The sequence below is a fragment of the Helianthus annuus genome, chromosome 9, assembly GCF_002127325.2.
Source record: "Helianthus annuus cultivar XRQ/B chromosome 9, HanXRQr2.0-SUNRISE, whole genome shotgun sequence".
Taxonomy (NCBI): domain Eukaryota; kingdom Viridiplantae; phylum Streptophyta; class Magnoliopsida; order Asterales; family Asteraceae; genus Helianthus; species Helianthus annuus.
Window position 1 is genome coordinate 3,226,127 of NC_035441.2, and position 24,333 is coordinate 3,250,459.

Below are 24,333 nucleotides of genomic sequence, written 5' to 3' on the forward strand. Positions count from 1 at the left end.
CTCAAGAGTTCCAAGATGAGACGTAGGTGACGCTCGTGATCTTCCTTGTTCTTGGAATAGACTAAGATGTCGTCAATAAACACTATAACAAACTCGTCGAGATATGGCTTGCATACGCGGTTCATGAGATCCATGAAAACCGCTGGTGCATTGGTCAATCCAAACGGCATGACCAAAAACTCATAGTGTCCGTAGCGCGTTCGAAAGGCTGTCTTGGGAACATCCTCTTCCCTAACCCTTACCTGGTGATAACCGACCTTAAGTCGATCTTTGAATAGAAGCTTGACCCTTGCAACTGGTCGAACAAGTCGTCGATGCGTGGTAACGGATAGCGGTTCTTAATGGTCACCTTGTTGAGCTCTCGATAGTCGATACACATACGGAATGACCCGTCTTTCTTCTTTACAAACAGAACTGGGGCTCCCCAAGGCGAAGAACTGGGTCGAATGAAACCCTTATCCAACAACTCCTGCAATTGATTGGACAGTTCCTGTAACTCTCCAGGTGCTAACCGGTAAGGAGCTCGAGCAATTGGAGCCGCTCCCGGTGCAAGATCAATCTGAAATTCTACTTGACGGTGAGGAGGTAACCCTGGTAGCTCCTCTGGAAACACATCAGCGAATTCTCGCACCACAGGTAGATCCTCGAACTTACTCTCTTCAGACTGAGCGTTGGTAACTAACGCTAACAGTGCAGGATACCCCTTTCGTAGATACTGCTGTGCACGCATGGCCGTGATAATCCCAGCCATCGTCCCACTACGATGCCCTTGAACTAACAGTGACTCTCCATCAGGGAGAGGAATACGCACTATCTTCTCCTTACACAGAATTTCTGCTTGGTGCTTAGACAACCAATCCATGCCTACCACTATGTCAAAACTACCGAGCGTAACGGGAAGGAGGTCAATGTCAAACACCTGACCCACGAGATCTAGTTTGCATCCAAAAAGGACATTTGAGGCTTCTATCGTCTTACCATCTGCTATTTCTACTACTTGTTTAACCTCTAAAGGTGTTGGGGTTATCCCTAATCGTTGACTAAACTCTAGGGACACGTAACTCCAATCGGCACCCGAATCAAATAATACAGAAGCAATACGATTGTTAACAGGAAACGTACCAGTTACAACGTTGCCGTCATTCCTGGCATCCCCTGCTCCAAGCTGAAACACTCTGCCCCGAGCACCATTACCCCCGTTGTTGCCGTTGTTGTTGTTGTTGTTTCCAGCATTGTTGTTATTCGGGCGGTTGTTGTCGTTAGCGTTCTGGTTTAACTGAGGGCAATCCCGCTTAAAGTGACCCTCATCACCGCACTGATAGCACCCCTTCCTGAAACCCTGGTTCTGCTGGGGTGGTTGTCCCTGTTGTCTCTGATTCTGCTGGTTTTGTTGCTGCTGGTGTTTAGGCTGTGGGGCCCTACAATCCCTGGCCTCATGGCCCGCCTTACCACACCTGTCACACTTCCGAGTACACGACCCGAAATGATGATAGCCACACTTGTTACATTGTGGCTTCTTCCCTGCATACGAACCCTGGCTGTGGCCACTTCCCTGGCCTTGATTGACAGAAGACGACTGGCTGATGTTGCGGTTGCTGTTGTCTGGCCTTTTCTGAGTCTGACCAGCACTGGATGCTTTGTCATAATCACTCCACTTCCGCTTGTTATCACTAGCGGACGCAGTGGCAGTGGGTGTAGCAGCTTTAGTGGCCGAAATACGCGGGGGCAACGAATCGCTTTCCACCTCCTGATCCACAATCTTGTGAGTCAGACGAACGATCTGTGTCAAATCATTGAGATGGGCTGCAGTGACCAAACTCTTCACACGCGGAGGCAACCCTTTGATGAATAACTCAATCCTCCGAGACATAGGCCGGGACAAGTTTGGGCACATGTCGGCCAGTTCATACGATCGCTTCACATACGCTTCGACTTCAGATCCAACCATCTTCAAGTCGTAGTATTCGTTTTCCAGCTTCTGAACCTCGTCCCGAGGACAGTACTCCTCCCTGATCAGTTCTTTAAAGTCTTCCCAAGTTGTGGCATTCGCTGCCTCGATGCCCAACAACTGTACCTGGGCGTTCCACCACGTTAGGGCACCATCAGCCAAGGTACCCGCAGCATATTTCACCCTGTCCCCAGCGGGACAGTTACAGATAGCAAACACAGACTCTGCTTTTTCGAACCATCTTAAGAGTCCCACAGCCCCTTCAGTCCCGGTGAAGGTCTGTGGCTTGCAGTCCATAAACATTTTGAACGTACACGCAGGCTGGTTAGGTTGAGGTTGCGCTTGTTGACCAGCTTGATAGGCTGCTAGAGCCTCAGCCACGCGGGTATTGATTAGGTCAGTCAACTCAGCCAGTGTCATGTTGATGTTGCCACGTCCGTGTCCTCGTCCACTCATGATTCTATATATGGAGATGAACCGATTCAGGAAATCAAAACGAGATGGAAATCAAGTATCATGTTCGTATCTACGTACTACCAGGTTTACACATAGTAAGGCAGAACCCTTCTCACGCTCGATAAGCCTCACTGGGACTTGCATGCACCCCGCGTTATTATTAAGTGTGCACCCATAATAATAAGGCAATTTGCATGTTTATCTCAGTGCCTCTTAGCTTGCGCTCGAAGTTTCCCCCGTTCAAACAACACAACAGATGATATCACAGTTCTATGGTTTACATGAGTCGAAGGGTAGTGTCACACTATCAAGTCACTATGGTGTTTAATGTTTCAGTTCATGTACGTTGTGAGGGTGTGACTGCTAAGCAAGTATTGTATAAAGGGAGAGAGACGAACCTTGCAATCTGGAGCTGAGTGTCATGATCGATTTTCGAAGTTGTTCGGTTATAGTCTGGTTTTACAAAACGTTTTAAAACCTAGTTCACTATAACCAGTGGCTCTGATACCAAACTGTAACACCCCCAAATTACCACCTGCGGAAACCCCGCGAGGCGTGTTACGCATCAGAGTCTGAGCCACCAATCACATTGAACCAATAGTAAATACTTAAATAAAACATGTCATTAAAAGTCAAGATTAAATGTCAAACACAATATCAGTTCACAAGTGTTATGTAGCGGAAGCATATGATAAGTCGTTTAGTAATTATTTCAAAATAAACTTAAAACCAATGTATCCATTATAAACGATCCAGTAGCTTCGATCCATGACCACTCCAGCACGTTCAGATAGCAAGTCCATGTTCCCATAGTTAACGACCTACAAGCATGCAACAAGTGTGTCAGACTACGCTGGTGAGTTCAAGGTTTTGTTAACGTGTTGAGTTACCAGATGTATGTTAATGCAATACAATGTTGCGTTACGCTGTTGCTCATGTTAGATACCCTAGGGAGTGTGCCCATGTGTATCCGGGGAGTGGTTACCCCTTGTTTGCTATGTTGCCATCGTTAGATACCCTAGGGAGTGTGCCCATATGTATCCGAGGAGTGTGCCTCTAACAACCATAGCCCTATCCAGATAATTAGTTCACGCCCGTCCTTACGGCCCGGTGTGAGGTTTCCCACCTAATAGCGCTATCAACTAATTACCCCCATTGCCCTCCAGGCAATAACCAAAACCGATTAAGTTGTTTACCCAATGTTTCCCTTCCAAGTGTTTACCAGTTGTCCCAAACCACCGGGACGCATGCTTGAGAAAATGCAATGAACTCACCTGGGATTGCTCGGCAGGTTATACCAAAGTTACTTGAGTTAAGAATGGTCAATCACGTCCTAACACGTTTATTATACAAGTCAGGTTCGGTTCACGCAAAGCACGTATGTTTCACACAGCTAACACGTTTCGAGCACGTAGATCATGGCATACAACAATAAACAATCTAAGGGATCCAATAGCATACACGGCCCAACAACAATAAACAATTAACCATCTTGTGCGATCCAAACATCATGTGCGATCGGATTGACTTGTGCGATCCAGACGGATTGTGCGATCCGTTTTGGGCCTGAAAGCCCAATCGGTTGATCGACAATTCAGCTTGTGCGATACAACAGTAGGCCCGGTCCAATAGTGACCTTGTGCGACTGAGATCTATGTTGTGCGATTGGATTGGGTTGTACGATCCAATCCATCTTGTGCGAGTGGGGGCCTTGGGCGGTCCAGCCCAATAACAACACGGTTCAACAGGCCCAAAATAGACAGGCCTTGTGCGATCCAGGAGCCTTGTACGAGTGGGCTCCTTTGTACGATCGGCTAGTCTTGTGCGCTCTGAAGGTCTTGTGCGACCAGCCATGATGTGCGATTTGTTTTGTTAATTCTGAATTATATGCAAGTCGGTTACCCATTAATAGTTTCCAATTTTTGTTGTCAATTAACACAATCAATTCATAGTTACATCAGTTTCCAAATCAACCCGATTAACACGTTTCCCATCATCCCACAAACATATCATCGATCAAACAAGCACATATTAATCATTTTTCTCAAAAACCCTAATCATATTCAAAGCATGACAACATCTAAACAACTCTTATGATTCAATCTAATTACACATGCATACTACCGATTAACCAGTATTCGTTTCTAGCACAGCCATATACAACCCGATTAGCATTTACATGTTTCTAATTCAACAATATGAAACCCGAATTATATGATCATTACCACATCGAGAACCATTTAATATTCATACAAGAACACTAGTTATCTCATAGCATCAGGGCAACAATACTATTAACAAACAAGATTCGCTAACACTAACCGGTTAAAGGATTGATAACGAGAATAATCCAACAAAAGGGTGATCCGAGCACAATGATCTTCGGTGAAGGAGGGGTGTTCGGCTGCCTTTTGTTCGTGAGAGAGAGGAAGAGATTAGCTAGGGTTTGTGTGTGTTAAAGTGTATTTTGCCACAAATGAAATATGGTTACAATTCCCCTAATGTTAATCGGTTAAGGAAGGATGGGCCGAACCCACCACTTGGGCCGCCCTATAGATCAATTACAAGCAATACGGCCCAAAGGCCTTGTGCGTTCAAGTAGAGGTTGTGCGTTCAAGAGTCTTGTGCGGTCGAGTCACTTGTATGAATATATATTCACATAAAATAAACATAACATTCACATAACATAACCATAACATTCAACCAACATAGTTCACGTGAGCACGTAACGTTACACAAAGTGGGTTTAAATTACGAGTTGTCAGAACGTAAGTTCCGTGCCGCTCTCGAGTGATTCACTAAAATATACACCTTCGGCCGAGTGTTGAGTGATCTCCCGTGAGGTATGTGAACTTGTATATAAATGGAATTTTAATAAGGCATGCTATGCCCAAATAAGTAATTCATCTTATGAAACGTTCAAAATAAATCATAACGAATAGGATTGTAAATAAATAAAAATAAAACCTATAAAAACCTTGGATTCCCGACACTCTAGGACAAGCTAAAAAACTTCTCTTCTACCTATTCCATTTGGGAGTGTAAGCCACATTTAAAGAGTTTTGCTTGAGGACACGCAAACGTTCAAGTGTGGGGGTATTTGATGTGTGTAAAATGCAACACATAAATCACATCAATTAAGGCATAAAACTAACCCTTTTTAAGTACTAATGTTGGAAAAAGAGTGTTTTTGTCTTCCTTTTGTATTTTCAGGATGAAATGAGCTCAAAATCACAAAAGAAGCAAAAAGACAACTAATTCTACCATAAATACAAGAAAAGGAACAAAAGTGGACTGCCCGGACCCTCAACGGCACCTCCCAAGGCAAAGGAGAAGAAACAGAGTCTGAACACGCCCCGTGTCCAGCGAACACGGGGGCGTGCCCAGGAAGCAGCAGAAAAGACAAACCAGTAGAAGCTTCCATTGCCCACCACGGGGCCGTGTCCAACGAGCACGGGGGCGTGGTGAAAGTACAACAGGCGCATTAATTGTAATTCGCAATTACAATTAATGAAGTGAGAGAATGTCAGACGGGCACGGGGCCGTGTCCAGCGGACACGGGGCCGTGTCCAGCCTTCTGTTCAGCCTATAAATAGAGGAGCTTGGCTTCATTCTCTCTCATCCCTTGGCACACCACCTCTCTCACACCTCATCCACCACCCACCACCACCATAACACCATCATCCACCACCATCATCCATTGTCCATCGTAGAGTGTGTGAGTCGTCTCGGGATCCAAGATTGATCGTAAGAGTTCTTGACAATCAAGGCCATGTTTGCCTAAGTCTCTTACATCACTTGGTGAAGACAAGTGTTTAGTATAATACTTTTTATTTTTAATCTTTTGCACTTTTTATTTGGTTTTGTATTAATGACTTTAATAACTAGTTACTTATGTTGAAGGTGATCTTTCCTTATCGTTTGTCCGTGGTGTCTTGGCATTATTTTACTGTCTATATAAAATAAAAGATTTTCACCATTCATATCTCCACGGTCTATATGGAGGTATGTTGGCTACCTGGTCGGGGGTTAAGGGAACGGTTTGGTAAGGGTCTTGCCCTTGTTCAGCGTTTAGAGGTCCTGCTTGGGACCTGGGTCAAATTTAGTAGGATCTCCTTCAATGCCCATAGGTATTGGATGGCGGGGATCCAAACTCTTTGACCCCCTCATAAGTTAACTACTATTAATACTATAACCCGGCTATTTAGGACTGTATCCCTGCTGACTCAGACTACTTAGCCGAGGGTAACGTCACCGCCAAAAGCGGGGCCTACCACAATTTGCATTAATAACTTAATTCATTATCTTTCAATAATCCGACCCTTTAGGATTGTATCCTTGCTGACTCAAACTACTGGGTTGAGGGTAACGTCGCCTTCAAAAGAGGGGCCTACTACAATAACTAAGATAATCTCTTAAACAAGTGCAAAAGTGCGAAAATAATCAAAGGTTATACTAATACACGTGTCGGATCCAAGTGATTCATCTTGTCTATCTGTTTTTATTTTATTTTTATTTTTATTTTCAGCATTTAGTTAGTTTTTATTTTTCTTAGTTTAAAACATTTTTCTCACTTTTTGATTTGATTAGACGTTGAGGATAAACCGGTATTAAAAGCTCTTGTGTCCTTGGACGACCTCGGTATCTTACCAACACTATACTACGTCCACGATGGGTGCACTTGCCCATATGTGTGTTTAGTGTTAGTGAATATCGTGTTTTATAAATTTAAAACTTGGCTAAAAGTGTAAAAAGGGGCTTAAATACTCATCAAAAATATAACACATTTCACGCACATCAATCCACAACACAAACCATAACATAGTTTATCCATTGTTAAACGACCTTTACCACCTTCAGAAGACCACAGCTTTGCATAACAAATCTGACATATAACATCCGGGTCACCATGATCTAAATAGTCTACAAAGAAATAAATTTATATTAATGAAATTCATTGATGTTATAAAAAAACCGTTGACTGTTAAATAAAATAAATTGCACACCTGTTGAAATTCCTTTATAAGGATCCAACACAAAAACTTCTTTGTTGGATTCGTCAACAGAATCCAAATCCACCATAACTACTGGGGTTATATCACGTGCCATGTGCTTCAATTTGCGCTTACCAACTGATAACTTACTAAGTGATGATGTGTTAGATGTTGTACACGGATTTGTAGCTGTAACGATACTTGAATTAAATGAATATAGCGTAGGTGTAGATAACGCCCCATCATTATTATGTATATTATTATTTGCTAAAAATAAAATAAATAAAAAATTGAATTATAACATGATTATTGCTTAATACAAATATATTCAGATGTTTCACGTACCAGAAGTAATATTAAGTAAGGATGACGTAGAATTTATACTTCTATTGAACTGGATGGGAGTATTGAATTGATTTGTAACATTCGACACCTGAGTTAAGTTTTCTTTGTCTCGTAAGGTGACGCCAACCTTCTTATTTGAAGATTTTCTCTTTGCCTTTTTACTATCTATTATTGCTTTTCGAACTCTACGCCTTTCTCCGGTGTCAATTACTTAATAATCAACCACAAAACATTAAAACAAAAGTATACAATTCAAATAAACATAACAGTAAAAAAATATATGAATTAATTTTGTGATCTAATAAGAAGTAATACTTACCATTAGAAATGTTTGAAAGGGGAGTTCTGTCCAAAATACCTACATGTATACATGTATTATTTAAGGTACACGTAACCTATATTCACTTGAAAAATATATTATTAAAAATTAAAAACTTACGGTTAACATCTACTGCTACTGATCTACCGGGTGTTGATGTTGATGAAGGAAATTTATAGGTTCTCTTTGACATATTCTATAAAATTTAAAAAACAAAAAAACGAAAATATATAACATATAAACATGGCATCAAACGAATAGAAAAAATGAAATTCACGCAAAATTACATTCTTAACGAAAAAAAAAAACAAATAAACTGTATTTAATTATAGAGATTTTGAAGTGTCAAAAAAAAAACCTAACCTTCAATAAAGTAGTGAAACGTTTTCAATTGCCAATGATTGAAATTCGAACTGAGGAAAAGAGATACGTTTACAATTTGCAAGATGATTGCATATATATAGTAGACAGACTTACAGTTACTATCCTAATTATTTTTAATAATTGAAAAGATATTAATTATTAACCATAATTGATATTAAACATAATAATAAACAAACTTATAATGTTGCAATATATAAGGAAACTTAAAAAAAGTAAACTCATATTCGTCTTACATGGTGAAGTTTGAAATCATAATAAAAGGAAACTTATAATGTTGAAATAAAACGGAAATAAACATAATTGACAAATAATATTGAAATATGTTGATGACTTAAAATCAGGGCTTCTAGACTTGGCTGGTATCCTCATTCTTCGGTCTTTCGTTTTGTAGCAGAACAATGCTGACTTTCATGAATGTCATAAACTTCATTAACACCGCGTTTCCCATTTATCGACTTGCGATCCTGCATAACATAATACCTAAAAATAACGAAACATACTTGAAACTAACATTGATGCAAACAATACAAAACTTTTGATTATAATACATGTCCACACAAAAACTTGTTCTTAATGTCACAAATGAGAGTTTCATCAGAACTTATATGGGTAATTCCATAAACCTCATCGTAATGTACAAGATTGTACTCAGTGATCTCTATCTTGAATGCGAAAAACTTGCCAACCAGTGACCTTATCTCTTTGGGAACCACAACAATATCATCGCACTGAAAGTATTGAAAAGTGTGTGTGTAAGATTTTTATATTTTAACATGTTTATAAATCGAATAACTTCTATTATATATAATAAATGTGATAACCGTGGTGTTGTCTTGAATCAATTGTTTAGGAGACTTATTAATAAGCTCAGCAGCCTGGTTGTGAAATAAGACCAGTTCAACAGAATCAGAGTCATCACCAACTTCAAGATTAATTTTAAATTTGGGAACAGGTTTGACTGTCGTCTCAGAACAATCGTAATTCGAACAGTGATAAACTTCTAATTGCTTTACGTCATCAAAACAATCAGGTGAAAAAAATTCTTCGACCTCCAAAGTTGCTTCATTAGAACACGTAGGACACGTCATACAGTACCAAGAGTTGTTGATAATATTTTTGACGTTAGCCAAAATAAGAACTTTCTTTGGCTGAAAAAATATAAAAGAAATATTAATTTAGTTGTTTGGTGTATACATACTACACATCTATTAATAAATAAAGATATACCTTTGAAATCTCCCAAACATCACCTACGTTAGAAAAAGTTGAATCCTTCGTAAATAAAGATGATAAAACATCTCCCTTTGCAGACATGACAACTGATACACAATAAAGATAAGCAATATATTTTATAAAAAATGGTTAATAACAATCGACAACCCTATAATATATCTAAAAAATAATAGATGAATATAAATTAAAAAAAAAGAACCTTGTTCTTAAAAAGAGCACAAGATAACCGATTAAAGTTTGTTGCAAAATGAATTTATTTTCAACGTTTACTTATAGCCTTAGGTATATGTATTTTAGGAAATAAAGTAAAAAATAATTGAAGATTTACGAAATCAATGGTTTTTATACCTAAATTTTTTATTGTAATATAATATATTATAAATTTCATATTGTAGTGATTAATTATTATACAAAAATGAGATTGAAATAAAAAATAATTCATACAATTTTTGATAAAAATCATGCTTGATTTCGTTATGACATTTTAATACGTTTTGTTTGGCAAAAAACTATTTTTGGTTTAGTTTAATGGTATTTTACGTCTAAATTTGGAATTTATTATGTTGTATGAAATAAATGATACATATATTATTTTAAGAAACTATATTAAATTTGATAACGATATCAAGTTGAAATAATGCGTGTCAAATACATTTTAATATTTTTAATACAAATTTAGTAAGTCAGTATTTCGAAATTAACAACTATAATAAATATATAGAACCTATGAATTAAAAACAAATATAACCGCTTTTTAATCTTCTTAATTTCAAAAGCTTAATTTTTTTTTTAAGTTGGGTGAATATTACAGCTATCTGCTTAAACTAATTAATTAGGTCAAAAAAGAAATGTATTTTTTAATCTTCTTAATTTCAAAAGCTATCTGCTTAAACTAATTAATTTCAAAAGCTTCAATTTTTTTTTTAAGTTGGATGACATTTTAGTATATGTATTCTATGATATTAGGTCAAAAAAATGGCCAATATATCAAATAAATATATTGATTTTAATGGCCAATATATTAAACTAAATAAATAATAAAGTTTTAATATCTAAAATAATTAATTATTGATTTTAATGTGGGGATAAAATTGAAGGGCCTATTATAACATTTTTAAAAGATTATAATGATACAGGGAAGATTGAAAGAAACAAACATATGGATTTAAAATAACCTCTATAATGAAAACCATAAACATATTATTCAAATAACTATTGTCTTAAAACCATATTAAACCAACAACCAATACTGAAAAAAAAATTGTTCCAACATGCAATCATAAAAATAGCAATTCAAACTTTACTCAAGAAAACCAAGTAATAACCCAACCAACTCAACCTACTTCTCAATTTTAGGAATCAGAAGATTTGAAGATTCTGAATTTTGTGCTTCCTCTTTCTCATCACCAAGACGCCTTTTTGTTGAAGAACATCCAACCATGTCATCAACATCATACATTTCGTGTAGGTTACGCTTCACTTCCCCTGAAGAAGACGATTTGTGATCATTATGCAACAGGTTAGACATTGGCGTTTGATTATCTCCACTGAACGATACGTCATCCTGAAAAGGAAAATTGAATGCATCAGTTCAATATGTTTATATTATTTTTTATTGACATCATCTAATTCAATAGAAAAAACTACATAAAAATATATAAAATATGAATATTTATAAAAAATCATATACCTTGGAAACATCACAAGGAATAGATTGAATGTCTGACAGTTGCACACTGGATGATTCAGATTTCTCATACTAACAAAATAAAAAAAATTAATTAATTAAAGTTATACTACATTATATGGAAACTATACAAAAATACATGTATTTAATAAAAGATATTTTATACCTCATGAATTTTGAATTTCTCATACAAAGCAGAAAGAATCTTTGGATCAGATGTAAGCATGGAAATTCCATAATTTTCGACATGATACGTAATGTTAAAATCTGAAACACTGATGATAAAAGCCATTTTTTGTCCGATCAAAATATTAAAAACATCCGGATATCCCTTCGAAAAATCACCAGACGAAAACTCCTACAAAGTTATGACAATAGATAAGGATTAAAATGTATTTAGTATAAATAGTCAGAACAAAAAATTATAATTTAAATTTACCTTGTCCTGCACCTCAAGCAATTCTTTAGCAGTTTTCTTAAAAATCTTGAAGGCCTCGTAATCAAAGAGAGTCAACGTAACCGTACCAGATGCATCTTGTACGCGAATAGGAATTTTGAAACTGATAAAAATTTAAATAAGACCAAAAGTAAATTTTTATATGTAATATAATATATTTATTTTAAACATATGGTCAGTGTAAGGTGAATTAACAAACCGAGGGAGAGACACAATATCAACTCCTTTGCACTTAGTGTTGGTGCATAATACAGTCATCCTATCTTCAACTTCACCTGAACCATCATCTTTATCAACTGTAATAAAGGACTCTTCAACCCCGGACTTGCAATAGCTGCAAGCGTTGTAGTACCAATTTTTTTCTGAGCAAATAGCAAGTATGGTGCCAACCAAAATAACTTTCTTCTTCTAAGTAAACAAAAAAGATTAACCAACAATTGCACAAACATCAATCTTTTATAATAATTATGTATAAATAATTACAAATACATACATAAAATAAACTTCGTACCTTTTCGATGGTACCCAGAAAAGCAGTGAGAACAAATGAAGGATTGCTCATAAAAGAATCCTCAACAGATGATATAAGATAAGATCCGATGTTATCACTCGACGACGGTGTGGATGCAAACTTCTCTATAAAACTATATGAATTTGAATATTTATATAATTTTCATTAATTAAATGATAATATATATAACAAAAAATTAGTAATGTCATTTGAAATAATAGAAAATAAAATAAAAATATACCTATTCTTGAAAGAAGAAATTTCTTCAAGTTCAGCATTGATCCACATTCTACTTATATCAAATAAAGTAGACAAACCAGGTTGATCTACAAAATAAAACAAAAGACGTATTTAAAACCTAATATATGATGCAATATATTGAGGTAAAAAAGTTGAATGCTTAGTGTGTTATACTGTAACTTATAAATTAGGAAAAAAAAAATAGTTACATGGCAAATTATTACCTTTATACATATTAACAACACCAAAATGAACCAACACCACAACATGCTTTTCACGATTGGGATTGTTAAAGTATCCATGCATCTCAATTGCGAAATCGTCCCAAAGTGTAGCAGTAACTTGTTGATCACTATGTATATAGACAAAAATGACATATATATAAAAGTTGTAACATAAATAAGGTATAAAAAAATTACGAAAAAAAAACTTAAATACTTACTCAATATCTTTAAGTTTCAAATTCAATCGTTTGCCTTTAGTTCCATCTTTCTTATTAGTGTCTTCCAGATTGAAGCACACTTCGACATATCCTATGAAGTCTATAAATTAAAAAAAAAAAAAAGACAAAAACAGAAAAGAAATTAATATGTAAGATATAACATAAAAAACAATAATGATGTACATGTATTAAACAATAATGACAAAAATTTTTTTAAAAACATACCAACAGGTGAATTAATGGGAACAACATTCTCAACAACGTCTCGGAATTTCACAAATGAGAAGCAATACTTTGGACCTTTCCCATCATCGGTTCTTTGAATTTGTGTGTACATATTAAATGTCAGCTTCTGGTTGTTTTTGGTATGGTTGATACTTGTATTGTAAGGAGCAAGAGAAGGTCTGCTAATTACAATACATTGATCGAGCTTGAAAAACTGGTCAAACTTTGGAAGAATCCGGTGAAGACAACTTGCTTGAATAGTATGCCCCTGTAAGTGCACAATGATAATAACTTGAACTGTCAACAATATAAAATACATACTAAAATAAAATTATATATTAAATAAAACAATTCGAATATATAAACAAATATTTTTAATACCTCTTCGTCCATGCATATCATATCAACCCGGAATATCTGGTTCTTAGATGCATGCATCATTTTTCTCCAAATAGAGATGATTTTCAACTTCAATGTGTAGTTATTTGACAATGTTGAAAGCTTAGACAACATTGTAATCTTGGGTTCTTCCATTACAATAATTGTAATAGAAAATCGGAGAAAAAGAAAACAAAAAAAGAGGAACAATGTTTGAAATAATACGATATCTAATCTATTATATATATTATGACTAAATCATTGGTATTTTTAGATAATACATATGTGATTGATATGTAATTATTATAATATAGTTTCCATCTATAAAATGTCTTCTAATTCGAATTTCAAGTTTAGATTGACAGCTCACTATTACTTGTTGTCGTTAATTAGTGATAAAATCTTTGATTATTTTAAAATTAGGAATTTAAGAAATAAAATAAGTATTTCCATTTCCATTGAATTATATACCGTTCAATTCAAAGTTCACAATTTCCATCTTGGAGAATTTGGTTAACAAAAATAAATCAGTATTTCCATTCAATGGGGATATTATAGTTAATACATGCATAATAAATAATAATTTCTGTTTGTATGGATAAAATAAAAAAATCATGATAACACCTTACATACACGTCAAATCAATGATTGATCATATCGATATATGCATTTTTGACGGCAACAGGTATTGTAAAAGTTAATATTAAAATAATAATATTTTATTGATACACTAATCTTTTGATAAAAAAGGAAACTATTATTTAATTTACAAATAATTTATTCAACGGACAATTATAACGATTTCCAAATATAAAATAATCTTACTTACATTAATTTAGCAAATTACCATATTCTTTAAAAGCTATTACGATAATCAATAACAAACAATAATAATCTTTGTTTAATATATCAGTTACACAACTAATATGTAGAAGTTACACAATTGTAACATTGATATCAATTGCACAACTAATATTTGAAAATTCAAACATGTGATTACAAACAATATCACATAACAAACACAATATAAGTAATATTTTATATTTACATAGCATTTAGTATTCCAAAAAAAAGGTTACATGTTTATAACATAGATTTCCAAAATAAAGCTTATAAAGTAGCCAAAAAACAAAAAATAACAGAAAATCAAAATATATTAATAATGTTTAGAACGTGCAAATGGTACTAATGGACAACCTTCTTGAGAATCAACTTCTTTTGAACTTGACAATAAACAAACGTGCACTTGGCAGGATGATTTATACCATTTGGTTTCGTAAACTTGGTACGCCATTGCAAAGCCTCGTATCGAAAACCACTACCGTGCGCTTCAGCACGAAAAGAAATCATCGTATCCTCTCCAGCCAGGTTCTGAACACACATCTCCATAGTCATGTCAATTCTGGATGCTTCAACAACGTCCGAATTAAGACGCTACAAAAAATTAATAAAAAAAATATTATTACTTAATATGTACACGACGGCTACATCAATTAATAAAAACGGTTTTTTTATAAAAATCCATGGTAAAAATAACAGGGATATAAACGTCACTTACCAAATGCCTGTCGTACTTCCATTCAAACTCGATAGGATGGTAGTCCGGATCAAACTTACTATCTTCTCCAGAATCAGAAACTTCAACATCCTCCTCGTCATTGTCCATCCCATCGCTATCTGAGTTAGTTATGATGGAAGAAGCATCATCTGAATCATATCCAATTGACTCATTATAATCAGGATCAGATTCATCAACATCATTTTCATCATCAGTGTGAGCGTCAGAGTCTTGTATCTCAATAAATGACGGAACGGGCTTAGGTATGTTTACAGCAGCAGGCGTGTAAACACGCTTCGGCGCAAGAACCTCACAACCATTCAAGTCATACACAACCACCTGGAAATTTTTCTCAAAAATGTACCTCATGACAACGTAATAATCAGGGTATATAGGTACGTACGAAACAACATTGTCCCATCCATCGTAAATCAAATAAACGTTAAGATTAGGATCTTTAGCAATCAACACATCAAAACTATCCCACCAATTAACATGGACCTTGAATGTTAACTTGCGAATAGATGGTAAACGTATTGTTCCATCAACGAAATCAGATGGAATGACCTGCATATATATTCACTTTGGTTAAATGCATAAAATTTGATTTCTAAAAATATAAATAATTGTAATTTAAATAATAACCAGATTATCATTGGAGTCTTGTGTGAAGCGTTGGCAGAAGTACTCAACATTGCTTACAGTTTCCTCAGTAGACATGGACATAAATAAAGGAACATTATGACCAAATATTGGATGTGGTTGCATATTCTTAAAAGGTGTTAACAAATAAGAATATAACTCGATTTGCTTAAACATGAGGAAACAGCCGTCAGTAAGTGATAGTTTAGCCACAATGTCTTGCCACCCATCCATGAACACAAACCCACCTCTATGCTTAGTAAATAGAACTTCAAATTCTTTACCATTCACAGACTTGATAACAGCTTGATTGTTTGGCTCGGCATACATTAGGAACCTGTTGCTATATTCATATGGTATTTCCTAGAAAAAAGTTAAACATATTAAAAACAATATGAAGAAAAAATGTACATCCTCTCGATCTATCTACAAATAAATATCAATGCAAACCATAGTAATAAACATACCAAATATTCAGGAAACATACCAAATATTCAGGAAACTCGGATGAAAAAATTGTATAAAAGGACGCCATAGTAATCTGCGTGTGAATACAAAATGAATAACATTAACATAAATCGCTGTAAATAACCAAAATAAAAAAAAATTGGACAGTAAACAAATGAAAAATTACACAAAACATAATAATAATCTGATATAAAAACCAAATTAATATAAAACTAAAAATTATGCATAACAAAACTAATATCAAAATATCAATGAAATTTGAAAACAAAAACAAAAAAAATATATAATAAAAACCGATCTGGGTCTTTTTTATTTCGAAAAAACATATTAATATAAGTAAGTTAAAACAAAGCCAAAAAATTCAGTGAGGAAGATAACTTCATCACTAAGATTATATAAAAATTATACCATCAATAAATCAAAGAATTTTGAGAAAAATATAAAACACATAAAAAACATTAATAACGATCTGGGTTTTTATTTCGAAATAATATAGTAACATGCAGTAAGTTTTAACAAATCAAAACAATTCAATGAGTAAGATAACTTCATCAATAACTTTATTAGAAAGAAAGTTAGAGAGATATACAGGTAATAAAAAATTAACTATTAAACATCAAACACATAAAAGATTTCAAGGATAACAAATAATATCTAGTTAATCTGTTGAGATCACATATAAGAAAACTTGTATTACAGATCAAAATTCACGGAAGTTTTTACCAAATACATTGAAAATCCGATTACCTGATAAGGATGAATATGGAAGGATTGATAGTGAATCGGTTGAAGAAGAAAGGGTTTATGGGGAGATGTGATATATGTTCTTGAAGAGAGAGACTGTATATGATGGAAGAAGATTTGTTAATAGAATAAAAGATATTATATAGGATCCATGTTTACGGGTCGGATCCAATGTTTTCGGGTAGGACGAATGAAAAAATAGGGACACTAGTTTTCCCGCCAAAATACACAATCTAAAGGGGCTAATAGCATGACACATCAGCAAAATTTATCACATTTATTATATATAATAGATCGTATACATCTTGTTCATGCACATTAAAAACATTAAGAGAACAAATAAACAAGACTAAAATAAAATAAAAAAATGTCAATATTGACCAAATCCATTGAATTTTCAAACTTAACACGCCAACTCATGCAAGCTTGCTCTATGTCATGTGCTTCTCAATCATTTCACGGGTTTAGCCAAGAAGGATGATAATGCTTTCTTAATTGTTATTGTTATTATTCCATATATAAATTTACAACTTTCCTATGCATCATTGGTTGTACCCTATGCTTGGGGGCTTTTTCAAAAAAAAAAAAAAATTGATTTTTCACTTTCTACCTTCAAGTTTTATCTTTTAAATTTTAACCCATTACTTGATTTTCCACTTTCACCTTAAAGTTTTATCTTTTACATTTTAACCCATTTGAATTTTTTACTTTTAACTCAAACTTTTTCATCTTTTGTAATTTAACACAACACTTTATTATTTACAACTTTGGTCCCCCATACCTTTTATCTTTCGCAAGTTTTTTGTTTTACATTTCGTTCTAAATTTTGCGAGTTAACATGTCGTGGCGTGCATATGAGTTTCAACGTTTTTGCTCTATTTTCCCATATTTGACAGACCCGTCGCAACGCGTTCATTTTTTCCCTTTTGAAAACTTCGCCGCAATGGGCGGGTCCTACATCGACTAAGTTATTATTTTCTACGTTTTACGTTTCTGGTTAATTTCTTCGCATTAACACACTGTAACGGGTGTGTGTGGTTCAACGATTTTAGTCGCCTTTTCGTTCAGTGTAATTTTTACCATTTTATCTATTTTATTTTTACGATGTTGAGAGTCGATGTCGTTGTTGCATTGGTGCTACTTGGCACGGTTTTACGAACAGTTTTAACCTATTAAATTTTTTACTAATATTTTGTTTCGGTTTACCCCTATACTTTCTTTACTTAAAAACTATTTTTTACGTGCATATTTTATGTACGGGTATGTATAAATATGATTTCTTCTACATTCCGACGTAAACTTTTTTTATAGACGAGTCAGGTCAAATATAATACGTTTTCGTTTAAAGAAACCATTTTTACGTGCATATTTTTATGTACGTTTTCGTTTAAAGAAACCATTTCTACGTGCATATTTTTATGTACGTTTTCGTATAAATTCAAGTTATTGTTCGATATGAATTTCATTTACTTTACGTTTGATCCAATGACAATGCTTATACAGGTTACATGAGTTCAACTAGATACGTCGAAATGTGTGTTTTCATATGGTTAATACGTCATATAACGTTTGGACTAATCCATTCAATGTTTACGATGTACCCGCGCCGCAACGCGGGCGGGTCTTTAACCCTAGTTTTCTATTATATAGTTTTCAAGTCTTAACTGAATTTTGGGTAATAATGAAATGAAACAAAATGTAAAATATACATGATAGATTATTCTAGTTAAATTATTTGATTTACAAAACTAAAATAATTATCATTCCAATATATTACCAATATTAAATAGTTATTTATACATAATATTTATCGTTTCAATATTAAATTAAAACTCGTCATACAAAAAGTATTACTTGATTTTGAATGTTACCCCATTTTCTACTTAATTAATCTCGGAATGTCAAGAAAAAATCGTCTGCTCTTTTAAAAGTTGATGAACTAAAGTTATTACATGAAAATCACATTAATAAAAAAACTAAATAAGTTAAATCCGTACATTCTATATTCTATATAGTAAGTGAAAATATAAAACTTTAAAAAAACAAATGACTATTCCTTGAACAATGACCACCGACACCTTTTATTAGTAATGAAAATGAAAATGTTCATTAAATATTGCAAATTTGATTTTTATAGTTTAAAATTTCAACCCTAAAACTTACAAAGTTTTTAAGTTCAAAGACATCATTCATCACTACTTCTCATTGTTACAATGCAAGAGACTATAAGAAATAATATCTCTAGCTTGAAGTGCATGTACCGATATACCACTACTATCCATTTCCATCTCATCATCATACAAATCAAACCTCAAATCAACATCCATTTCCTCATTATTCATCTCACATATGTTATGCAACACACAACAAGCCCCTAACACCATGGGCAACTCTTGCAACTTCACCTCTATCCTCTTTTGTAAACAACCCCATCTCCCTTTTAGTCTCATGAATGCTTCTTTAGCTATCATTTCTATCTCACCAAGTCTTTGATTGAATGTATGTTGACTCCATGTGAGATTTTGGTGTGTGTAGGGTACCAACATCCAATCTTTTAACGGGTAACCCGAATTCCCAACCACCCATGTGTTCTCCAACATACCCAATTTGGATCTTTGAGATAACGCCGAATTTTCCAAGATTTGTTCGTTGGAGAACGACCCTGGATACCCTATGCAAATATCTGTAAACATGCCTCTCGGGTCAACAAGACCCTGAACCGTTGTGGAGTATGATGGCTTTTGGTTTCTCTCGGTGTGTTTTCTGTTATAATAAGTTTCTTGGTTGGTTCTTGGCGCGATTATTGATATATGGGTTGTGTAGATTGCCCCGTTGACATTCGGGATGCCTGATATGGACCCGAATGTGGTTTTGATTTCTTGTAGCCTTTCTTGATCAGGCCATTGGATGTATTTAGGCATTAGGATGGCTCCTATTGCGGCACAAACTTCAAGTACTACTTTGTGACATGTAGATGTCCCAAGCCCGAATAGGGTTGACACTGTTTTCAGAGGGTCGCCTGTAGCTAAGCGATAGATACAGACTGCGACCCTCTGACGAACAGGGATTGCCATTCGAAGAACCGTATTCTTTTTTGTGACCACCGATTCTAACTCGTCACAAATCATATTAAATGTTGTTTTACTCATTCTAAACGCTTTTCGAAACTCATCATCCGGGCATTCGTCGCTATCGTGATACTCCCACCACCCCTTTGATCTTTCTTTCACCCATAACCGCCGCCGCTGTCCTCCACCATCCTCCACCACTGCTTCTCCGCCACGATTTTCTTCGTCAGGCTTTCGCCTCTTATTGACAGAACTTTCACCGGCAGTGTCGAGACCTTCGAAGAGACTATATAAATAAGAGTTCTCTTCCTGATTCAGTAATGAAGATGAATTGAATTCCATTGTGTGTGTGTGTATATATATATGTATGTATAATGAAAAAGATGAAAGATTTCGATGTGAAACAGTGATTCTTGGAATAGAAATATGAATTCATTTAGAAAGACGTGAATCTTTACATATATATACGTAGGAAGTTAGGCGTAAAGAAGCGTGTGAACGCGGTTATGCATAATAATTTTCATTCTAACCCTTTCAAATATGGTATCTCACCTTTTGGTCCCAAATTGCAAAATGTTAGGTGGTTGGTAACGCGTGAATACTAGCTCCACGCAATGAGCCACGTCCGTAAGCGTTTAAAAAAGGGTAAGGACATCGAAAAAACATCGAAAAACGTCAGTCTTTTCCAAAATTTACATTACTGCTAGCGCGTCAAGAGGTAGCGGGGGCTACCCCTATTTATTAGCTATATTCGCCCTCGCTTGCGACAGTCAAAGAATATTATGTTGATTTTTCTAAAAGTCATAACGAGAATAAAAAGGTTACCTAGAATTGTAACGTTTAACATGATTGTCTATTACGAGCTTATTGATGAAAAATATAAGATGCCTAGTTAATCGTAAATATAATAGAAATGTAGCAACTGATTTAGAACTTAAATTCGAAACCAATTTGGTATGCTTTAAAAGTATATATGTTTGTTATTTTGAATATAATTGAAGTTTTATATTTATTTCAGTTACATATCATAAAACTTTATGATCATACCAATTATGTCATATATTATCATTATTTTGTATAATTGTAATTAGATGGGCCAATCATCCACAAATTGACAATTAAGAATTTGAGTCTTCTAACGTGAAACGTTGGAAAAAAATTGTCTTTCTATATTTGTTTGTTTAAAGTCAAGCATCATTGACGAAAATGATGTTACTGCTGTTTCATTAAAAAAAATAAACCAAGTTTAATGGCACTTGGGGTTTGTGGGTAGTTAAGAAAAGGGGTTTAGTATAGCTACATGATCATAGTTAAGGGTTTGAATTTTGAGAGTAACTTAGAAAGGGGGAGTTTGTTGAAAGTTGGGACAAAATGTTGAATTGTATCCCAGAGAACCTTCGTCAACTAAATACTCTCACTAGTCAATATTTATTCTAGTGTCCATACTTCTATTTTTATTATATTCATTCAATGTAGAACAAATTGAAGCGTCAATATATATTCTTGCATTTAATCAGAAACTAATCATTCATTATATATCTATACATAATAACTACAATAGTATATAGTTAGTTATATTCTATAACTATCAAAGACATTTTTAAATTATATATTATATATTATAAATTAGCAATGTGCATAACAAGTTGCACATTGTGCTTTGCACATTTTCCAAAAAAAAAACTTATTTTTTTACTTTTAACCCAAAGATTTTTACCTTTTTTCAATTTTAACCCTATATAATTTGTTTTTTAACTTTAACCCAAAACTTTTCATTATTTACAATTTAACTTCACAACTTTTGTCACTTATATTTTTCATCTTCCGCAAATTTTCGTTTTACGTATATTTCTAAATTTTTCGAGTTAATACGACGCAACGTGCATGTGTGGTTCAACATTTTTGCCTCTATTTTTCCATGTTTGACAGGTTCGTCGCAACACGCATATCCTAGGTCGAGTCAGTGTTGGTGGTCGATGATGGTTGTGTGACATTAGTACTATTTGGCACCGTTTTATGCCCCGCTGCAACGCGAGGTGTGCTTTGGGGGTTTTCCAAAGAAAAAATGGATATGCATATGGTTGTCGTAACGTTGGCTTTGGGGGTTTTCCATAAAAAATGATTTTTTTTACTTCTCACCCAAAAGTATTACATAAATTACTTTTAACCCAAAACTATTTGTTTTTTTACTTTTAACTCAAAACTTTTTATCTTTTGCAATCTATGCTCATGACTTTTTTTACTTTCAACTTTGATCATTTATAGTTTTCATTTTCTGCAAATTTTTCGCTTTATGCTTGGTTCTAAATTTTGTGACTTAACACATCGCAACATGTTTCTTTGGCTCAACGTATTTACGTTTCGTTCTAAATTTTACGAGTTAACACGATGCAACGTGCGTGTGTGGGTGAACGTTTTCCATCGTCTATTTTTTTCCCGTTTGACAGGTTTAACATAACGTGCAGGTCCTAGATCGACTTAGTTATAACTAAAGAATCCCCGCCGCATTGCGGCGGGTCGCAATCCTAGTTAATAATATTGAGTAAGTTATTTATATACAATACTATATAAGGAATTCAATCACCAAAATTCTAGATTTCACTTTTACTTCAATGCACTTACATGATCGAGTGATTTAGGATTTTGTAAAATTGTTTGTTCTCGTACCTCCTAACAACTTACAACCACGGATGTCACACCCCGACCGCGTTAAAACAACAAAACCGCGGCGGAAACGTCGGGGAGTGATGCGACAGAATTATTGTTTCAACAACCATGGTAATTAAAGTTATGTACTATTGAGATTAAAATTTATATTGTCTTTGAGTTTCAACTAAAATAACATAATTAACTGTCTTTTAAGTCACTAAGGCCCGGGTCCGCCTAAGTGAAGCACAATCAACATCATGCGCATTAGCACCTGAAACACATGTAAAAATAGGTACGTCAGCATAAAAATGCCTGTGAGATACATAGGTTTTGTTTATGCAGGATTCATGACTTATAGTTTAAAAGAAGTGTTTAACAAAAATGTAATCATGAACCTTGTAAAATGTTTTCATTTATGAAATCATATGAAAATCGATATGAAAATCAAATGATAATGAAAGGACAATGCATGGTTAAATGAATAACCAAGTAAAAGTGAATTTGTATAAAATATGTAATTTGTAAAACAATGTCATGTTCTTGTATAAAATGTTTCATGCCTTGCCCAAGTGATTTAGATAACGCAACAATGTGTAATACAATAAAAGCACTTATATATAGGAAGTACCAGCGGCGTATCCACCATGCTTTTATCATATAACGCATAGCCCCGTTACATAAGTCACTTATCAATAACCAACCAAAATGTCTTGTTCAATGTTAAAAATGTTTATGTATAAACCATGTTCAATGGCATGTGTAACATGTATCATGTATAACCAAATGAAATGCATAGCAAGTAGCAAGTACCTACTTAAACTATGTGATGATGTCAATGTGAAACAAAAGTCATGTATGGCGAATAACAAGTAATTACTCAACCCCATAGGGAAATGTACAAAACAAGGTTTTTGAATAAACCTAAGTTTAAAACAAATGTTATGTTTTGCAGAATACAATGCTTTATGATTACAAACATTTATGCAGTAATGTTAATAGCATACATTCAAGCCTTGCGACTGTGGCGACAAACCCTTAAACGAATTAAAGGTTTATCTAAATTATGTATATCGGATTCTGTCATTCCCAACTTCCAAACAAACCTAGGAAGTCGGAAACGGGAGTTGTCAATTCCTATGGTACCATTACATACTACCGAGCGGCGTAGCTAATATTAATGAATGTATTATTGTCCCGATTAAACATACCAAATGTCATAAACAATGTAAGCATGCTATGAAAACCATGTACTAGGAATGCTAAGTAAACATGCCTAGTAGAAATGTTCATGTAAAACAATGTGCTAGCATGCTCAGTAAACATACATAGCAGAAATGTCATGTAAAACAATGTGTAAATATGCTAAGTAAACATATGCAACAAATGTGTAATAAATCAATGTGCTAGCATGCTTAACATACATTGCAAAACATAATTGAAAGCATGTACTAGATATGTACTAGGTGAAACTAGCATGTTTATGTCATAAAAACAATGAAATGCACGAAAGTAACACGTATGTACATGTGTATAAGCCACTATAATGCGTCGTTTGCGTAAAACTATGTTCGGATGGTTAACTATG

The 24,333-nt window shown here is 34.4% G+C and overlaps 1 protein-coding gene across 1 annotated transcript; it reads right to left on the bottom strand.

Annotated features, from left to right (window-relative positions):
* Positions 1-19,108: 19,108 nt before the first annotated feature.
* On the bottom strand, positions 19,109-20,510 carry LOC110877036 (protein ANTAGONIST OF LIKE HETEROCHROMATIN PROTEIN 1-like). The gene has a single exon (XM_022125195.2). The coding sequence runs from the start codon at positions 20,439-20,441 to the stop codon at positions 19,227-19,229; it is 1,215 nt and encodes a 404-aa protein (XP_021980887.1). The 5' UTR covers positions 20,442-20,510; the 3' UTR covers positions 19,109-19,226.
* Between the last annotated feature and the right edge of the window lie 3,823 nt (positions 20,511-24,333).